The 18,753-nt window shown below is 34.0% G+C and overlaps 2 protein-coding genes across 2 annotated transcripts; one reads left to right on the forward strand and one right to left on the reverse strand.

Moving 5' to 3' along the window:
* Nucleotides 1-1,186: 1,186 nt before the first annotated feature.
* LOC147405198 (Tetratricopeptide repeat (TPR)-like superfamily protein) lies at nt 1,187-7,943 on the reverse strand. Its single transcript, XM_086441417.1, has 6 exons — nt 7,568-7,943; nt 4,382-4,614; nt 3,052-3,252; nt 2,825-2,915; nt 2,295-2,568; nt 1,187-1,821 (listed from the first exon to the last, which is right to left on the reverse strand). The coding sequence occupies exons 1-6, from the start codon at nt 7,846-7,848 to the stop codon at nt 1,486-1,488; spliced, it is 1,416 nt and encodes a 471-aa protein (XP_086297543.1). The 5' UTR covers nt 7,849-7,943; the 3' UTR covers nt 1,187-1,485.
* A 4,496-nt stretch (nt 7,944-12,439) lies between these two features.
* Nucleotides 12,440-13,136, forward strand: YCF37 (homolog of Synechocystis YCF37). The gene has a single exon (XM_086441418.1). It carries the CDS (start codon nt 12,483-12,485, stop codon nt 12,969-12,971), a length of 489 nt encoding a protein of 162 aa, XP_086297544.1. The 5' UTR covers nt 12,440-12,482; the 3' UTR covers nt 12,972-13,136.
* The last annotated feature ends 5,617 nt before the right edge of the window (nt 13,137-18,753 follow it).

An 18,753-nucleotide genomic window follows, 5' to 3' on the forward strand; every position in this document is an offset into this window, starting at 1 on the left:
CTCGGTTTGAATCGAATTTGGATTTGGGGTTTGTGGTTCGCCACTCTTAAACAAAGCTGGTTTTTGTAGAGGTAGTTTGTGGAGGATATTTTAGTCATTTATGTTATCTCATAGAAGAAAACTCAGGTCAAGGGGCATATCACTTATTTGAAAACAAAAAGGTGTCTTTAATATTGACCAAATTTTGGGATTTCCAAAATAAGGGTTATTTGACTTATTCCTAATATTTGATTGAAGCATGGGACATCTCTAAAATTCACCAAAACAAGGGTGTGTTCGTTAGGTTCGCTGTTTTTGACGAACCAAACCTCGAACTGGTTCGATTTGTACCAATTCACGGCTCAGCACTATATCAAGAAACATGGTGACACATGTTTGGAGGGCGTTTCTCATGCTTTGGACGCTCAAAAGCACTTTTGGAGAAACTGAAACTTAACAGAAACTAGAAAATCCCTCAAAGCGGCTTTCCAGTTCAATGTTTGCAAGGATCTGATGGAAAGTTTTTCAATCAATAATATCTTAAGTCTTATAATTAATGATTAAAATACCATCTAAAATGTTTTATGAAATTAAATCAATGGTTGAAAAGTTCAAAACTTCTAAGATTCCAAATAAATCTTCCCCAACCAAAAGGAGCTAAAACAAAGGAAAATGCTGGAATGACACGGTATTTACTGCAATTCTCACAAGTCTGATGTGGGATGTGTACATAACCATAGATGCATTTCCTTGCGATATGAGTAAAAACCATCTACGGTTATGTATACATCTCCACATCAGAATTGTGAAAATCACAGTAAATCCTGTGTCCCCCCAAGCACGACTCTAAAACAAATTCTTTTAGGATGGTAACCTCATATGTTCCTATTATAGGAAAATTGTGGATCCAAGTCATCTAAAACTCAATCCATAAATAATAAATGTCATAATCATTAAAGAAATCATATCCCAAAGATTTGATCCAGCTATATATATCCTTACCTCCACTCAATTACGACCAAAATCACATTATTTTGTTATTGAAGATGTATTTATATCCATTTTCACCATCTCTTTCCGTTCTTTTGGGTCTTTCTCTCGCTCTTTTAGCATGCATGAACTAGAATATCTAAGCCATGCTGAAAACAATTTTTTTTCCTGTATTAGTTCAGCAAGAATGCAAGATCGAAATCAGCAAACCAGAAAATCAAAATAAGGTATTACATTGCAAAATGAAGATTTTCAAGGTGGCATATAAAATCTCTATCTCAGCTTTCCATTAAGACAACATTCAACTTCCAGCCAAAACGTGCAGAAACGAAGGAATAAAAAGATCGTGCTATAAGAACTTACAATGTAGTCACTTGTACAAGCAAATATAAAGAAGTTTACTCTGGAAAGAAATTAAGTGCAATAGTTTGCTCTTACCACAGTATATCTTCCAAGTCACACACATCACTTCAGATCCCTGAATGTGCAACACAGGTCTCGAGAAACCAAAGATTTTCAGAGGCTGCCACTGCCTTCTCCTTTCTCCACCAAGTCGGAAGGTTTCTTCATTGGGCTAGATTCTGTACTGCCCGAGCTCATTAACACTCGCTTAACACCTCTCCCTACCACCCCGAGATGTGTGACTCCACTATTACCATTTGTGTGAGCAGTAGAAACGGTTGGTGAGTCAAAACCACCACCACCACTGGTGTTAGCACCCATCTGTGAAGAACTCAATGCTGTGGAACCCACAGTATTTCTGCTTCCGGTTGACTTTGCAGCAACCATTTTCATGACTTCGGAGAAGATAGAAGATGTTGGGTTTAAGACAAGCTGTTGTAGGTCTTCGAGCTGCAAATCCAAGTGAGAGTTGAGTTGAAATATACTAGTTTAGAATTACTAGAGAGATATCTTTATTTCATATTAAAATTTAAGAGAGTTGCTATTGGCACCCCAGCTTTTACTAATTACATCCCAATTAAATTTATAAAAAATAAAATAAAATAAGACAATGATATTGAATAATTAAAAGGTGGGGTGCCAATAGAATTTCTAATTCACGCTTTTTTTATAAAATTTCTATTTGTTAGATTTAGGATTTTTTACAACGGCAATCCTAATTGTAAACAACTGTTGAAGCTGTTCCAATCTGTTACAACCTTGAAATAATAACTTGAACCAAACTTTTTAAATGTTTGAATGGTGTGTTTTCATCTTTAATTAGAGTGATAAATAATGTAAGAAATTGAGGTGTAATAAGTAAAATTTGGTGTGCCAATAGCAACTCTGAACTTTAATTGGGCCAAATTTGAACGAATACTCACCTTCTTTTCCAAATCAGAGGAGAGACCGGTGAGAGTCTCAATCTCAGCTTCCTTATCCGAGACAGAAGAATCAGACTGAGACCCATTCAAGGCTTGATCAACCTTCTGATTTGTGTCAGGAAGAACCATAGTTGCTTCTGAACCCGTCAAGTTCTTCACTTCGCCAGTTAGCCGTTGCAGCCTAGACTTGCAAACCGATATAGCCTTCTGGCAATACGGTATAGCTTCATCAGGCTTTGAGCCAACTTCCAAAACTAAGCATATCCTAAAATTTCTGAAATTTCAATTAAGGTTTTACTATAGCTTCAATAAAAATAAAAATTAAAAAAGAGAGATTCTATTGCGACACCAACTTTTGCTAACGCCACTCCAATTAATAAATAAATCACCAACAAATTAGCCCACATCTGGGGTGGCATTAGCAAAAGTTGCTGTGGCCATAGAGGCTCTCAGTATAAAAGAAACATATAGTACATGATAGTTGTAATCCATAATCTTTGAGATATTGCAACATTTCTGCATTTGGATACAGTTCAGCTATGCATCGATTATCTGGTTCGACCAAGCGTTCCAGAATGGACAGAGCATTCAGATAGTCACTTAAAGAGGTCTCAAAGTCCTCTGCAAAGATACAAATTAAAGTAAGCACCCATACTTAATCGAGATATAAGGGTTTTGAATAACTCTTTACAGGAAAGATAAATATACGAAAAAATCTCAAATTCAAAACATAATAATGAGTAAATGAAGTGAGAACCTCTTTCTAGAGCGACTTCCCCCAGCGCTGACAAGATATCAACTTTCTCCATTGTATCGTCTGGTTTTTTTTCAGCAATTGCCCTTGCAACATCCAGCATTTTCCATGCTAGGTCCAAATCAGAGTCGTCCTCATCTGGTTCGGCCAAATCATCACCTTCACTTCCCTCATCGTCATCTTCCTGATCTTTCTCGCCAACACCTTTTCTCTCCCCAAAGAAACAGAAAATGATTAGAAAATATAAGGAAAGTAATCCAAGAATGATAAAGAGAGATGTATTACACCCCCCCAAAGAAACATAAATAGGAGTTTATATATAGATGACAAAACACGAAATATCATTGATGTGGGAATCTCAGATTAGTGCAAAAAATTCCATAAAAAGCACATGTATTGTAGACACGGTTCATAAAAAAAATTGTATGTTTATATCTACACAAAGATATGCTAAGTAAGGATTCAGCAGATTGGTGGGTGTGTCCATTTGCTATATGTTGGTGTCTAAGGTAACAACAGAATGAACCATATTTGAAGTCTGGAGACAGAATTTTGAAGCCATTATAATGAATATGAAGGGCAAGATTTTGTATCGGTAATCTCTTTATTAGTCTTCAGCAGAGTTCGACTCAAAGACCGAGTGTTCAACAATTTGCTATATCCTGGTGTCTTAGGTAAGAACATAATGATCCATATTTGGAGACAGAATCCAGTGTGGAAGCCATTTTTATGACTATGAAGACCAAGATTTTCTTTGTGATCTCTTTAATTAGACTTCAAAAGTGTTTGATTCAAAGACATACCCTTCAACCATTTGCCAGATGTTGGTGTCTTAGGTTAAGAACATCACGATCCATATTTGGAGATAGAATCTAGGTAGAAGCCATTATTAAGAATATGAAGGTCAAGATTTTCTATTAGTGATCTCTTAGTTAAGACTTTAGAAGATTTCAATTTGAAGATCTAGTATTCAACTAAGGCTTGGGAAGATGCCATATACTAAGTTAGCTGCGTTGTTGATTCTTTAACCATGCTCTTTGTTGTTGTTTATTTTCTCTCTCTTGAAATCACAGGGTTTCCCCGCACCCTTTTGGGATGGGATGGAATGGGATTAGACTACGGGAATCACAAGCCATAACCCCATGGAAGTTTCACAACGTGTAATAGCAGGAGGGTAAGTAAGGAGACCGCCAAGTTTTGAACACACAATTAGAGGGAGTAAACTGGTGCAACAAACTCGCAGTTAAATTGGTTAAGTCAAACAATACTCGAAAGCAATTTACAAGAAATTACCAAAATATTTATTGTTGATATTCTGATCATATATACTAACCATCGTTTGATTCTCCCTCATTGTGACTCGAATCCCCATCGTGTTTAGCATCATTAATAACAGAAGTTGTGGCAGATTCACCTTCAGGTACAGGTCCATCTTTTTCAGAATTTTCTTTCTTAGGTACAGAACCCAGAGGATCAGCTTCTTCCTGAGCTTTATATAGCAAAGCACATCCATATTTATAGTATGCAAAGGAACATTCAGGAGCAAGCTCGCCATAGTGTCCAACCCTAAGAAATTTGAGAATTAGTTAAGAGTCAATAAAGTCAGTAAATTGTTTTTCCAAAAGGAAAAGGAAATAAAATATTGAAGCAAAAAAAGCTCCATAAATTCTACAATTCTAAATAGAAATAAAATAAGTAACAACAGGTTTAACCCTTTCAACATTACAGGAAGTAGACCTTACAATTTCTTTGTCTATGTGTATCCCTTAATCTTTTATGGACATTTTAAGTCAAAGTGTTTTCAAAAACTAAATTTTGAAAGTATGCACCTTTTTTTTTTTTGCTTTGTCTGGCCGCACGTACCAACCACCCTAGCACGTGTTCAGCAGTTAACTATAGACACTTTTATGTGGAGGGGCATATAGAGATTCAAAGGTGTGACCTAGGGAGTCGCCCTTACCATCTCAGCTAACCCCTGATGGTTAGAAAGTATGCACCTAACCAGGGTAATGCATACAAAAGTTTTCAAACGTTGAGACATGAGGCAAGGTGCTATGTTGGCCAATGTCTTAAGGCATAAAATGTAAACCTCACATCCATGATATTTTTTTAATAAATAATAGAACACTTAAAAAAACTAATATTTAAATATTTAAAAAATTAGGATAGCTATCGTACATTTCCAATTTTCAAATCCATATAACCGAATTTCAAGTTTTAGTCATTACTAAATAATATTATAAAATATTATTACTTTATATTTTAGCCAAAAAATTGTAGTTGAATAATTCAAAGTTTCTACAATAAATCATTATTTATATTTATTGCAAAAGTATAACTAAATATTGTTTTTTCAATAATTTCATCTATCTAATACGAAATAGTAAAAAATATATTATAAATCAACTCAACTAAATGATTTTCTTCTCATATACTACAATTTTTTATTCAAATTCATTTCTAAATTTGCCAATTATGTTGCATGTAGCATGCTACATGCTCGCAACAACATAAAAAAATAAAGAAGAAAATTATAAATTCTTGCTTTTTTTAGCATAAAGAAATAAGTAAAGAAGAAAGAAATGAAAAAGAAGAATAAATGTATCATTAAGAAAAGGCAAAATAAGAAAAATTAACAAGAGGGGTATGCCCGACCATAAGGCGTACACCTCATACTGAAGCGTATGCCTTTTCGGTGACCTTGGTTTGAGGCGCAAGCCTTAACTACATTTATATGTTTCAACTTTACGCCTCAAGATAATTTTAATCAGCCTCAAGGCATAAACCTCAGACACTGGTTGTATTAACCAATCTATTCAAAGCTTCGCGTAGGTATGCTTGCGTAGTCATGAAAAAATAAGGTGTAGGAAGGTGACAGCAAAAAGTTTTCAACCATGCACCTAGACTGAATAAATAAAACAATGTTACATGTGCTTAAGGCATTAGAAAACCATGAAATGTAAATATATTATCATCATCTAAACTTATCCCAAAGGACTAAGGTTGGCCAAACGAATCATGCTCCGTCAATCAAATTTTCTTAAAGTTTTGTCTTATGTTAATTAGAGATGTATATACATACAAATATTATTATCATCATTATTACTATTATATTTTGAGTTTACCTACAAAGTATTGTTGTTGTCGATGGGTAGGGTTGCACCACAGCCAGATTGGGTCCAATTAGAAGTCAATTTGGTATTATGCCAAGGTGACCATTGGATTTATTTATTATTTTATTTTATTAGTTTTTTTTTCTTTGGGTGGGGGTGTGTGGGGTTGGATCCCCACATGGTTCTATTGACTTAGAAAAAGTACATTAAAATACCTAGAGAGTTAATTTCATAGGTATTAGGTAAGAAAACATCCCAAGAGGATAAATTAAAATAATTGAGAATTTGTATGAGAGGGTTGTGAATAGTGTTAGAATAAAAATGGTAAGGAGACAAATCAGTCCTAGATTAAAATTTATTTACACCAAGAGTTGTAAATTTTAACAAATAATTAAAATTTATTTGTTCTAGTTATAAATGAAATAATTGTAAATTTTAAATAGTTAAATCCCTTGGGTTTATACTATTTGCAGATGAATTGATGTTGGTTCATAAATTAGAAAGGGAGCCAAAGCAAAATCTAAAGACCCAGAGAGCTGCTTTAGAGTCCAAGTGATTTTAAATAAGTAAAACCAATATAGAGCATATGGAGTGCTACTTTAACAAATAACAATTACACACATAAGGAGAATGGAACAAAAAAAATAGATTGGTTTTCTTTATAATATTTTTTTACTTACCATAACACCCTGATGGGATTTTAAGTTTAGGAATTTCAGTGATTAGGAGGTCAAATCCATAACTAGCCTCACTTCCTGGATTTCAAATTTTACTGCATTTCCTTCAGAAATATATAATCGGTGTAGGTCTATATCTATTATGGTGCCTTTTCTATAAACTCTTTTTTTTTCATTCCTTAGTTCATGATGTGCAATTGAATTTTCCAACTTCTACTATTTGGGATCACAAAGTTCCTCCTAAGGTGGGGTTCGTCATTCAGTCAACCTCCCTAGAAAGAATACTAACAGTTGACGATCTTATGTCTTGAGGTTTTATCATTGCCAATCGTTGGTTGCTTTATTCTAATCCACTACCCACTTATCCATTCTATTTGGTCTTCTTTGCCCAAGATGTTTTTGTGGGATTTGGAAAGAAAGAAACATAATTTTTAATGTGAATGGACCATGATTATCAGAATTCTTCCAAAATTATACGAAATTCAAGCTTAATGTGTGATAATTCAGATTTGCAAAGCCGTAAATTCCATTTACAATAGTAAAAATTTCTTCAACAGGTGTCAAAATTTCAATAAATGAACAATTGAGAAATAAAACATGAATACAAAACACTTTTAAGGAGAATTAAGACCAATTGAGGTGAAAATCATTGAACATTTCTCTTTTACAAAAGAAAAAAAAAAATCAACGAAACTCGAAGGAAAAATAGTCGAAGCTGTAAACCCTAACCTGATCTCGACAGCACGGCTGAAGCATTCGGCGGCCTCTGCAAAATCACGAGCTTTCATGGCTTCTGATCCTTTATCCATCAACTCGGAAGAATACTCTAGGGATTTACCAGAGTCTTCTTCCGCATTTGTAGTTGAAGATTCTCCACCAATCTGGTCATCATGTATTCTCGGTTCTTCAGTCGAGGCTTGGGTTTCTTCGACTTCGATTTCTAGGGTTTTTGATTCCTTTTCTAAGGTTTCTGAGTCTATCGATTTCAGCGATCCATCTGATGCAGCCATGGCTGGAGAAAGCCCTTTGTTTCTGAACTTCAAAACCCTTTTATGGCGGAAAAGATTGAAAAATAGTTTTGAAACGTTTGTGCGAGAGATTGGAGGAGATTTTGTGCATATTTTATAGAAAGATATTTTAAAAGTTTAGACTGATTTTTAGTGAGAATTACGAAAGGAGCCGACTATTTGCACACCACTAGTTGTTGATTGCATACCAACCTAAAAAATGAATCCTTTTTATTTTTTTTTTAATCTCTATTTTAACCGACTGCTTGCACTCCAATGACATAACCTTTGTTTTTCCTGATAGCTTTGTATTCTCTGTTTGTACACCTCTTTGCCCGTGCTTTGTGATTGATTTTGTCAGTTCTCTTTGGCTTCAACTTAAAGTACTAATTTTCTAATATTTATTTAAAAATTAAAATAAATTCCTGCATTTTAAGGGAACGTAATTTTGTAAATATGATTCCAAAATGACAAAGCATTTTTTGCAAAAATTTCTAAATCGACAATAATTTTTGTGGGCATAATTGAAAAAGAAGAAAAATAAATAAATAAAAAGAGTGCAACACCTTTTTAAATTAATTTTGGAGTGTAATCATCCAAATGGAGTGCAAAGAGGAATTTTTTAGTGGTGGAGTGCAATTGGTAATAAGTGGTAGTCGGTCCCATTACAAAATTACCTCCATTTGTGATCTGTTTGCGTGTGCTTGGTAACAATGGAAAATGTAATCTTGATTTACTCACTCACTTGCCATGCTATAGGAACGTTGATTTGGTGTTCAATCAACTATTATATTACAAATAGGAGGGAATATCTTGTTTATGATGTTTATTTGATTGTAGGGTAGTGTTAGGGAGCCAATATGATGTCCTAAAAGTTTTATAGTGGACTGATTTTTTGTGAGAATGATCTCCGTGATGAAAAGATCATTCTCACAAAAAATAGCCCAATCTGAAACTTCTAACTCAATCAAAAGTGATTTACAAATTAATGATAAAAAATCAATGGTCCGGAATTCCTCAACCTCACAAAAAATCAGTTCAATTCGAAACTTTTAAGTCAGGTAGGACTAATGTTGGCTATCGAACATGACCCTTGATTGTATACTATTAAATCATATTTATTAGAAAATAGAGATAATTACTCATAATTTTTTTTTTTTTTTGAAACGCATTATTTCAAGACCAAGATGACTTGAGTATGTCAACATTGTTTGGTCGAGTTTTAAATGTGTTCGCAAGTGAGGATTTCTGCTTAAAAGTCAGTATTTCATTTGTGCCCCTTCGCTTTATTTGATGTTCATACATTAACTGATCAATTACAGGTGATCTCGAATACACAAATACCTCTTAAAATCATATTGAAATGGTGGTTTAACTTGATTCCCTCGGATTTTACGAAATAAAATCTGGACTTTGATGGATACTATAAATTTCATTTTTCTTATTTATTTATTTTTCACTATCTTTTAAGATCTTTACATTATAAATGACATTTGAATTAGTGCATCAAAAGAATTGAAATGGGAGGGAAAAAATCAAGTTTTATGGGGATTAGTCAAGATTTCTTTAGAAATGCCTTCCCATCTCAATTAGAGACTTAGGATGAGTTAGGCAAGCGTAACTAGTTTGGTCACGCTCCCTAGGGGTGCAAGGTGATTCAGTTCAAATCAAGAACCTAACCAAACTAGGGGTTTTAGATTGGTTTGGTTTAGAATGAATTTTGATTCGTTTCTAAGTTAACAAAGTGGAGAATTAGTCAATTCGATTTGGTTGCCTTGTATAGAGCCGAACCAAATCGATAATCGAAACCATTATATTAATAAAATTATAAATAAATAAATATTAATTTATTTTGTTAAATTAATTAACTTACATGATCTACACCCTAACTCTAGTCTCGCTTACCCATCACTTACCCACTTGTCTTTCTGTAAATTGCAAACCCTAGTTATTCTTGACTCAACTCCAACAACTCCATAGCGTTTTCATGTTAGATTTCTCTCCCTGGTCTTCAATTGTTTTATTGTATTTTTTTTAATGGTTGATGTTCATGGTAATTTCTTGAAGAGAAGAGATTTCTCACATATGTTACGAATATTTAGATGGATTTCTTGGCTATTTGTTTGAGTTTACTTTCTTATTTGTAATATTTATGAGATTTTGAATCTATAATATTTATTATGATTCCCTTGTGCCAATAGGTGAGACACTTGTTGAGGAACATAGAGACCATCAATTTGATTCCAACTATAAGATAAATGTTTGAAATCCTCAATTCTTCAACTAGAAACAGGACTGTTGTAGTATGTGGCTCATATGGAGTGGAACATGTATATAGAGAAAGTAAGTAGATGCCGGAGTGGAGAGAGGGAAGTGTTGCGTTCCGAGCGGAGCGAGGAATGCAATACTTATTGAACGTAACGGAACGGAACGAACGACGACATCTATTTTTGGGATTCTTGGGGACAATTAATACGTTGGGAGTGCGGAGGCAACGCCCCTGCGGTACGGTACAGTAATATTATTGGAATTTTCTAATACCTGTTGTACGGCTAAGGTTTACTATAAATTCATCTAATTTAACCCTAATTTGAAATATAATGAAAATTCAACTTCTCGTTTTTCTGGATGTAGGCACATTGCCGAATCACATTAAATATGTGTGTGTGTGTGTGTGTGTGTGTGTGTTTTTTTTTCTTTTATATTTCCTGTTTTTCTCTTTCGTATTATTCATCATAATTGTTGCACGTAGCACAACAAATAAATTGATGACCCATATAGAACCGAACCAAGCCGACTTTAGTTCAGTTTGTTGGCTATTTTTGTTCGGTTTTGATTCTCATTTAATGTACATTTTGTATAATTTTATGCTCTACATCCCCGTGACATCTAATCAACTTTTTTTTTTCTTCTTCTTCTGTTTTCACTCCAATTTGCCTTACTAAATTACCAAGGATTTCACCCTTACTAAGGGTCCTTGTGTTCACCTTGTGTGTCATTAAAAAACATGACCCGATGCCCTCAGGTTGTAGAGGACAAAATTTTATGAGCTTTGAAAAGAAAATATTCCAAAAAGGATTATTTGTTCACCATTGTATTTTAATTTTGAGTTCAGTAATTGCCCATTTTCAAGACCTTGGATAAAGCCCCCAAATAAATTGTTTTTTTAATGAGTTTTTCAATGAAATTTTGAGGGTCGTGGTGTTGGATTGCAAATATGATAATTCTTTTGAGCAAAACAACCCTTAGTTAAGGCTTAAAATCTTATTATAATGTTTTTTTTCCTAATACAACAAAGAGGTCAAAACTTGCCTCAATAAGTTAGAAAAGTACTTCAAACTCAAAATTATGTGGTAATTCATACTGTTAAAACTTGTCTCGGCTTGACTCAATCGAGTCAAGTTAGTTATCCATAGTTAACTTGGATGAATCAAATAAAAATCAACTAAAATTTTAAATATTTAAAAATAGTTTTATAGCTGTAGAGGTAAAATCTTGAATGTTGTTAATTCCTCGAGACTTACCCCTAACAATCGATCTTCATTGTTCTTGATGTACTCAAATGATAAAAAATCACATAGAAAGATAATCAAAGAGAAGACAAAAAATAATATTTGTTTACGGATTCGTCCCAAAATTGGACTACGTCCTCAAACTCTGAAAAATCATTCCACTATTTTTCAAGCCATTACAAGATTTACAACCTTAACTTCTTCTCCTCTTTTTTTCTCCTAAGAGCCTTCCCTCATTTTACCTAATCATTCTCATTATATAGATAAAAAAAACAAACTCTAAACAAATCAAGATTCTCTACCAAATGTATCCTTATCTAGAAATAGATATTCTCTAGTCAATTAGGAGACTTTTTATCTCCGGATAAAATTACAATCTTAATAATAAAAAAATTTAATCAAGGATATATCAATCAATATCTCGAAATATGCATTAATTATCGTGTGATTGATCATAGATATTCGTCTTATTTACGTTACGAGTCCAATATCGATTTTATCGTCTAAAATAGTATACCATACTACCATAGTACTAAACAGTAATATTTATTTATTTTTTATTTTTTTGATAATTGGATATCCTTAGTGGATTGGGTCCGTGTATGAACTTTGCACAGTCTATAGACCATGGTTTTGTCCAATGACTAGTCCCGGGCAGATGCAAGACCCCTCACATCTCACATGCACCAGGTAAGTGAGGGTGTGCCCTTGCGAGTGGTCTCTAAGGAATTAATGCTCATACTGGGTATCGAAGACCTATGGGCATTGACCGCTCATCGGTCTGAAATTGCCATTGAACCAACCCCTTGGGATTAATAATATTTATTTTGAGTTGATTTAAATCAGTTGACGAATTCTAACATTTTGACTCGTTGAATTGATTCAATAGAGTATTGTGGACCGAGTCACCTCGAAATTCAATCGAATCGACTCAGCTTCTGATTCCTCCAATCTCAGTCGTATCATCCTTCAACATTCGTCCGAGGGTAGTATTTTCCTATCTTTAATGGGGGTAAAGTCGTCATTCAAAATAATAAGGATAGATTCGTAATTTTACTCCCACATATGTATAAACCCACACCACTACCTAGAATTCTGGATCAGCCTCGACCAACGAAAGGAGCCATGGCTTCCACAGCCTCAACTCTGCTTCAGATTCTCTCTCCCCCACGTTTTAATCCGGCGCGCCGTATTTCTTGCACGGCTCAGGCTTCTACACGTCCGTCAAAACCTCAACCCTCCATTATCCCTAACCGGAGACAATCGTTATTTATGCTAACGGCGTCAACTGCTTTAACGGCTGTAGAATTGACAGCGAGGGCTCAAGACATCCCACTTTTCGGACTGAGAAAGAAGCTTGAAAAGGTTGAGGAGGAAGCAGAAGAGCTTCTGAAGGAAGGAATCCAAACGGCGGAGAAAGGGATTGAAACGGCGGAGAAAGGAATTGAAACAGCGGAAAGAGAAATTGTAACGGCGGAAACAGAGATTGAAACGGCAGTGGGTTTTGGTGAATTAGCTCAAGCTGCAGTGGTGGCTGGAGCGGAGTTTGTGGGGATTTTGGTTGCTACTTCAGTCGTAAATGGGATTCTTGGTCCTGAAGGTCAGAAATCTTAATTATGTGTCCTTTTCTATTATTATTTGAAGTTGAGGGTTTTATTCTGTAATTTATAATTTGTGTTGGTTTTTATTTAATTTCGCTAATGTTACTGTAATTGTATAACGACATAGTAGTAATAAAATTCGGATTCGGCAATTATTCGCCGGGGATCAGTTCGATAATAGGTTGGAAAAAATTTACAGTAATATCGTCGATTTTTCAGTTTTTTTTTTTTTTGAAGTTTTAAATTTTGTTTTCTTTTCGTGAAAATTCGATAATTCTATGTCTATGATTCTGCGAAGTGGCGTATATGCAAATCAATGATGCAAATATTACTAAGCAGGACTATGAATGGGCCGGCCTATCTGGGTCTCAAAAATCCTAGTTCAGACCGTATGATGGTCGAGCCCAATAACAAAACGATAGGTCCAAGTTTGCGCGGCTTGTATGTGTTACAAGTTGGGCTAACCGTTAAGTTATTGAGTTTGGCGGGGCAGCCCTGCAGGCTTAGTTCCCAAGTTAGAACTTGGCCTTAAGGATGAAACGAACTTAGTCCGATCCGGTCACTAAATAGGCCTAATGCCCAAGACCTCATGTGGGGGAAGGGGTGGAGTCAGGATTTTTGGTCAATGGGTGCTAAAGTTCTGTTTGGAAAAGTTGTATGTAAAATTACTGATGCTAAATTAAGTTGTTGAAGCTAAGAGAAAGTTACTGTTGTTGTTGCTGAAGCAACTTGCTGAATTGAGTATATTATTTAGTAACATGCTGTCTAATTGTGTTGTTAAGATGTTGAACTGTTTGGTAATCTACTGTATAAAAATTGCTGGATGAAATTAAAGATATTATAAAAAAATATATTATTTATCTGATATAAGTAATAATATGTTAACAATAAGTATAAACATAAGATTTAATATTAAAAAATAAAAATAAAAATTCAATTTCATTTTTTATGTACTTAACATATTTAATGTCTATCAAATAAATAATTAAATAAAATTTTACATAATGTATATATGGCATTATAAATTTGTTGAGCAATCTTATCTCGTACAATATTCATATCAACAATCAATTCATCATCAACTTCATTTGGTGTCGTATTAGATGCGCTTCCTCTATCAATGTCAACATTTTCATTCTCATATTGTGTAAACCAACTATCAGTAACTAATTGTTGTCGAATAAAAGTATGTAAGGTCATGCACACACATACAATACGTATCTGAGTCACAAAAGAGTATGAAGCCATCCGTTTCAAAATTGGGAATCGTTTCTTCAATACACTGAAACAACGCTCAATAACATTTTTGGCAACCTGCATCAACTATGTAATATTTTCCTAAGACAATTAAGATATTTTTTTCAGTAATTTAAATTACCTTAACGGATATAAAAAATATCAAAAGAATCTAAGAAAATAAAATAATGTTTCATTACCAATAAGGAGAACGTGGGAAATTCAAATTCGGATCGCTAAGCGTAAATTGAAAGACTCGCCAATCATGTGCTGAACCTTCTTATTCAGTCAAAATAAAAGTGAACTACATATCAAATGAACAAATAACCAAGATATTTTGTGTACATTCGATTTTTCTTCCTGATCGAAATGGTATTTGTTTGTCAAATAGTATAACTGCAGGTATATGAGTCTCGTCAATTACACCTACTGAAATCGCCTCGATCCGTTTTCACTAAATAGTGGATAGGGGTCCGATTTATTAAATGGGGGACTTTAAAAGAAGGGAGTCGCTACCTAGTTTAGGTCTAGGAACCATAAATAATTCCAAATGGATAATGGGTCGATCCACGAATCAAAGAGATGTGTAAGGGGTCAGATTACGGGTTTCGGAAGGTGTTAGGCACCGAACCCGCCCGATCAATACGATCAGTCTCTACTACAATCCAAAAACATCATATGGTCAACATACAAAGACTACAGTCAAGGTCACAGTCCAATCATCATCATCAATTCATGTGGGATTTTCCAACCAAATCCTATGACTAAAAATTATTCTAATTATCACATGATCCTTCTTTGGATTCCATAAAATATGGAAGGGTTTGAAAAAGCCCTGATTAGCTCCATGATCTAACATCAATTAAGAAACTCCACCTGTAAGTATTCCTTAAACTGTCCAAAATAGAAAATCATGAGAATATTCTGAATAGAAAATTTGCAAATAGAAACCTGTCAGATTGAGACTTATAATGTTTCCAAATTAAGAACATAAAATTTCCTAAATCAGAATTCAAGAGATATATGCTGAATTCCCAAATTAAAATTTTTAAAAAGATACATTTTCTAAAATAAAACATTCCAAAAATGTAGGTTTCTAAATTTGAAATTCCCAAATTAGAGGATTATGAATTTACCAAAAATCACCAAATTGGAAATTGACAAATACAAAGAATTCAGATTATCACATTTACCAAATTGGAGATTGACACATATCACTGCATAAGATTTCCAAATTTGTAAGAAAAACCCACATCCAACCAATTCTCAACATAATCAAACGGGCATGCATTCATGATTTTCGATCCTTCCAAGACAATTATCATTCAACAACATGCATGTTTATTAAGTCAAAGGGTACATTAATCACATGGAATAATTCTAGACTCACCACCAACTCATCCCAAAAATATATTTTCTGTCCCCATTACAAGAAAATTGCATATCATCATGAGTCATACAAATCAAACTCGGGCATGATGATCATAGCACTCTAACATAAACAATCTCCTAATACTAACATTCAAAAAATAAAATATTATAATATCGCCTTAATCCTATCAATATGCAAAAACAAATAAAACCCAGAAAAATGCCTAAGAAAATTATCCTATCCTATCAATATGCAAAAATAGAAAAAGACACCCACGTGAAACAAACATGTAAAACACGAAAAACATATAAAACAAAGGCATAAAAAAAATATTCTACCAACCTTATCAATATGCAAAAAAAATAAATAGAAACATAAAAAAAAATAAAAAAATTCTCCTAACCCTATTAAAATGCAAACAAATAAGAAGATAAAGAAGCCTAAAAATGCTTTTCTAATCCTATTATCATACATGAATTATGCCATAAAAAAAAAAAAACAAGAATGAAAATAAAAATGAACAAAAATAAACTTACCTAATAGAGAAAGATGACGAGTTGATTCCTTCAGGGAGGACTCAAAGCTTGTGAGTGTTCGCTGTTGCGGGGGTGCGAGGGACAAAGACAGTGACAGAAGCGTTGTAGTAATGGCGTGAAAAGATTGGGTAGCCAAGGGGCTGTGTTACAGCACTTTGAATAGTTGTGCTACAGTGCTGTGAATGCAGCAAGAGCGTTGGAAACGTTGCAGGCCGAGAGAGATGAGTGTGCCAAAAACGATGGTCAAGATGGGCAGAACGTCCCTGATGCAGCAGCTAGGTAAGGAGGAAAGGAGGCTGAAAGGGACATTGGGCAGCAAGGGGACTGTTAGGAGATAGAGATAGAGAAGGGGGCGTTGCAGTGAGTTAACAAAAAGATGTGAAATGTTATAGGGGCTGTGTTGAACGTGAGAGAGAGGAGTTAGGGTTGAAAGCTATTGCAGGTTTATGGAGATGATGGAGAGGGCAGCAAGAGGACGTTAAAAGGAAATTGAAACCATATTAATGGGAGGCTAAGCAGTGATTTTTTTATGCTGGTTTCAATGGTGGAGAAAAAACGGAGGTATGTGGGTGGTTTTAATGGCAGAAAATCGAAGAGGAGAGGAGGTATTTAGGGCTGTTGCTGGGGCAGTAGGTATGCACTGGTACGTCCTCTTCCTTCTATTCTTCTTCTTCTTCTCTTATTCTTCTGTTTGATCTCCTATCGTTCTTCACTTATTCTGTCGTGTGGGTCGTCCCAAAACTCAAGGAGGGAGATGAAGTAGATGTGCAGCACAGAGAGAGGTTGGAGAAGTATAGAGGGCGTGATGAAGAGGGCTGGAAGTGTTGTTGCAACGGTGGAGATGATGAAGGTGAGTGGAAGGGATGAAGTGCAGTAGAACCGTTGGAGAAGAGAATAAGGGAATATGAACAAGGAGAGAGAAAAAGCTGTGAGCCCATTGGAGAAGAAGTCGTGAAGGAAGAAGAAGCCGTCCTCTTGGAGAGCAAGAAGAGAAGAGGACCTCTTCTCTTAAATAGAAACGAATTTTCTATTTTTCATTTTTTTATTTCTTTCTAAGTTTTTATTATTTTCCTTCTCCTTTTTTCTTTATTTAACACGTATTCCCTTTTAGGAGAATGATGGTGGGACGATCCCACGCTACTCGTACTTTTGTTAATTCTTTGATGCTTACGTTTTGAGTGGTTGATTTTGGTTGTTTAAAAAATTTGTTTTAAATTTTATTGGTTTAATTTTGATTTCGATTTTTATTAGTTTTAAATTTGATTTTCGAATTTTAATTTGAGTTTTAATCGCCCATTTGATTTATTAGTTTTGTCGATTGATTTGAATTTTTGGTCGGTGGGAATTTGATTTCGATTTTAATTTGTTCGTCGATTTTATTTTGATTTCGATTTGGATTTAATTTCTAATTTTAATTGTTTGGTTTTTAATTATATTAGATTTTAATTGTTAATTTTGAATTGTTAAACGTTGAATTGAATTTTAATTGTTTAATCTTGAATTAGATTTAAAATTTTTTAATTTTGAATTAGATTTTAACTGTTTAATTTTATATGTTAATTATTTAATTTTGAATTAGATTTTAACTGTTTAATTTTATATTTTAATTGTTTAATTTTAAATTTTAATTGTTTAATTTTGAATTAGATTTTAATTGTTTAATTTCGAATCAGATTTTAATTGTTTAATTTCAAGTTTTAATTTTTTTATATTTTGAATTAGATTTTAATTGTTTAACTTTGGATTAAACTTTAAGTTTTTATTATATTTTCCTAAGGATCGACATCTCTAAGTTGAATTTGGAAGTCGAGGGGCATTTCGGTCATTTTTATGACTTTTCCTAAATTTTTCTGTTTTCGTTGATTTGGGTCTCGTTAGACTCGAAATCATGTTCTGAGTGCAATGGAGGCACTTTCGAGGTCTTTCGGAGGTTCGAAATTCATGAAGGGTATTTTTATCATTTTATCGATTTTTGTGGATTTTTACAAATTTTAACGCGAGGTTTCTTTCAGTTTCAACGTGATTATTTCTAAGTTTCAAAGTCATATTTTCCTAGCGTAGCGAGGTCTCTAGGTTATCGAACTGTGTAGTGAACCTAAGCGTACGTGCTTACTAAATCGGGTGTAAAGTGTAACGATCCTAAGCGTACGTGAATTTCTAGGTCGAGTCGTAACGAGTAGGGGGGATGAAAAAAGTGGAAACTGAAGGAATCAGGGACAGTACTCATAAGCCTTCGAGTTCTTTGTTAGGAATTCATGGTAACCGGATGACGAATTGTCGAATTAGGCAGATGCAAAAATGGGGTGTCTACACCTACGCAATCTTGTTTCATTTAAAAGTAAACATTAAATAATTATTATGTTATTGATTATATGAATTCAAATATTACATAATTAATTACCTTAAACAATGGAAAATATCGTCGATCTGCTAATATTTTTGGTGGTGTAACGCTCAAGTCAGATGCTTTTATTAAGTCATGGGCAAAATTATATAATGCTTGCAACACATGATAAAAATATCGGTTTATCGTTTCACTATGATGTTGAAATCTATCCTGATTATTTATATTCCTAACATTATGTCCAATTGTATATAAAAAAATTACAATTTGTTTTTGAACTCACATCGCTCTACTGTCTTGAAGTAAT

This window comes from Akebia trifoliata, chromosome 4 (assembly GCF_017979445.1).
Source record: "Akebia trifoliata isolate Shusen 1 chromosome 4, ASM1797944v1, whole genome shotgun sequence".
NCBI classification, from domain to species: domain Eukaryota; kingdom Viridiplantae; phylum Streptophyta; class Magnoliopsida; order Ranunculales; family Lardizabalaceae; genus Akebia; species Akebia trifoliata.

Excerpts from the sequence above, each read along its gene's own strand:
- YCF37 (XM_086441418.1), top strand. The coding sequence starts at position 12,483 with ATGGCTTCCACAGCCTCAACTCTGCTTCAGATTCTCTCTCCCCCACGT.
- LOC147405198 (XM_086441417.1), bottom strand. The coding sequence starts at position 7,848 with ATGGCTGCATCAGATGGATCGCTGAAATCGATAGACTCAGAAACCTTA. Across the intron at positions 4,615-7,567 it reads AGCCGTGCTGTCGAGATCAG|GGTTGGACACTATGGCGAGC; the intron begins GTTAGGGTTTAC and ends CAAATTTCTTAG. Across the intron at positions 2,916-3,051 it reads GGAAGTCGCTCTAGAAAGAG|AGGACTTTGAGACCTCTTTA; the intron begins GTTCTCACTTCA and ends GTATCTTTGCAG.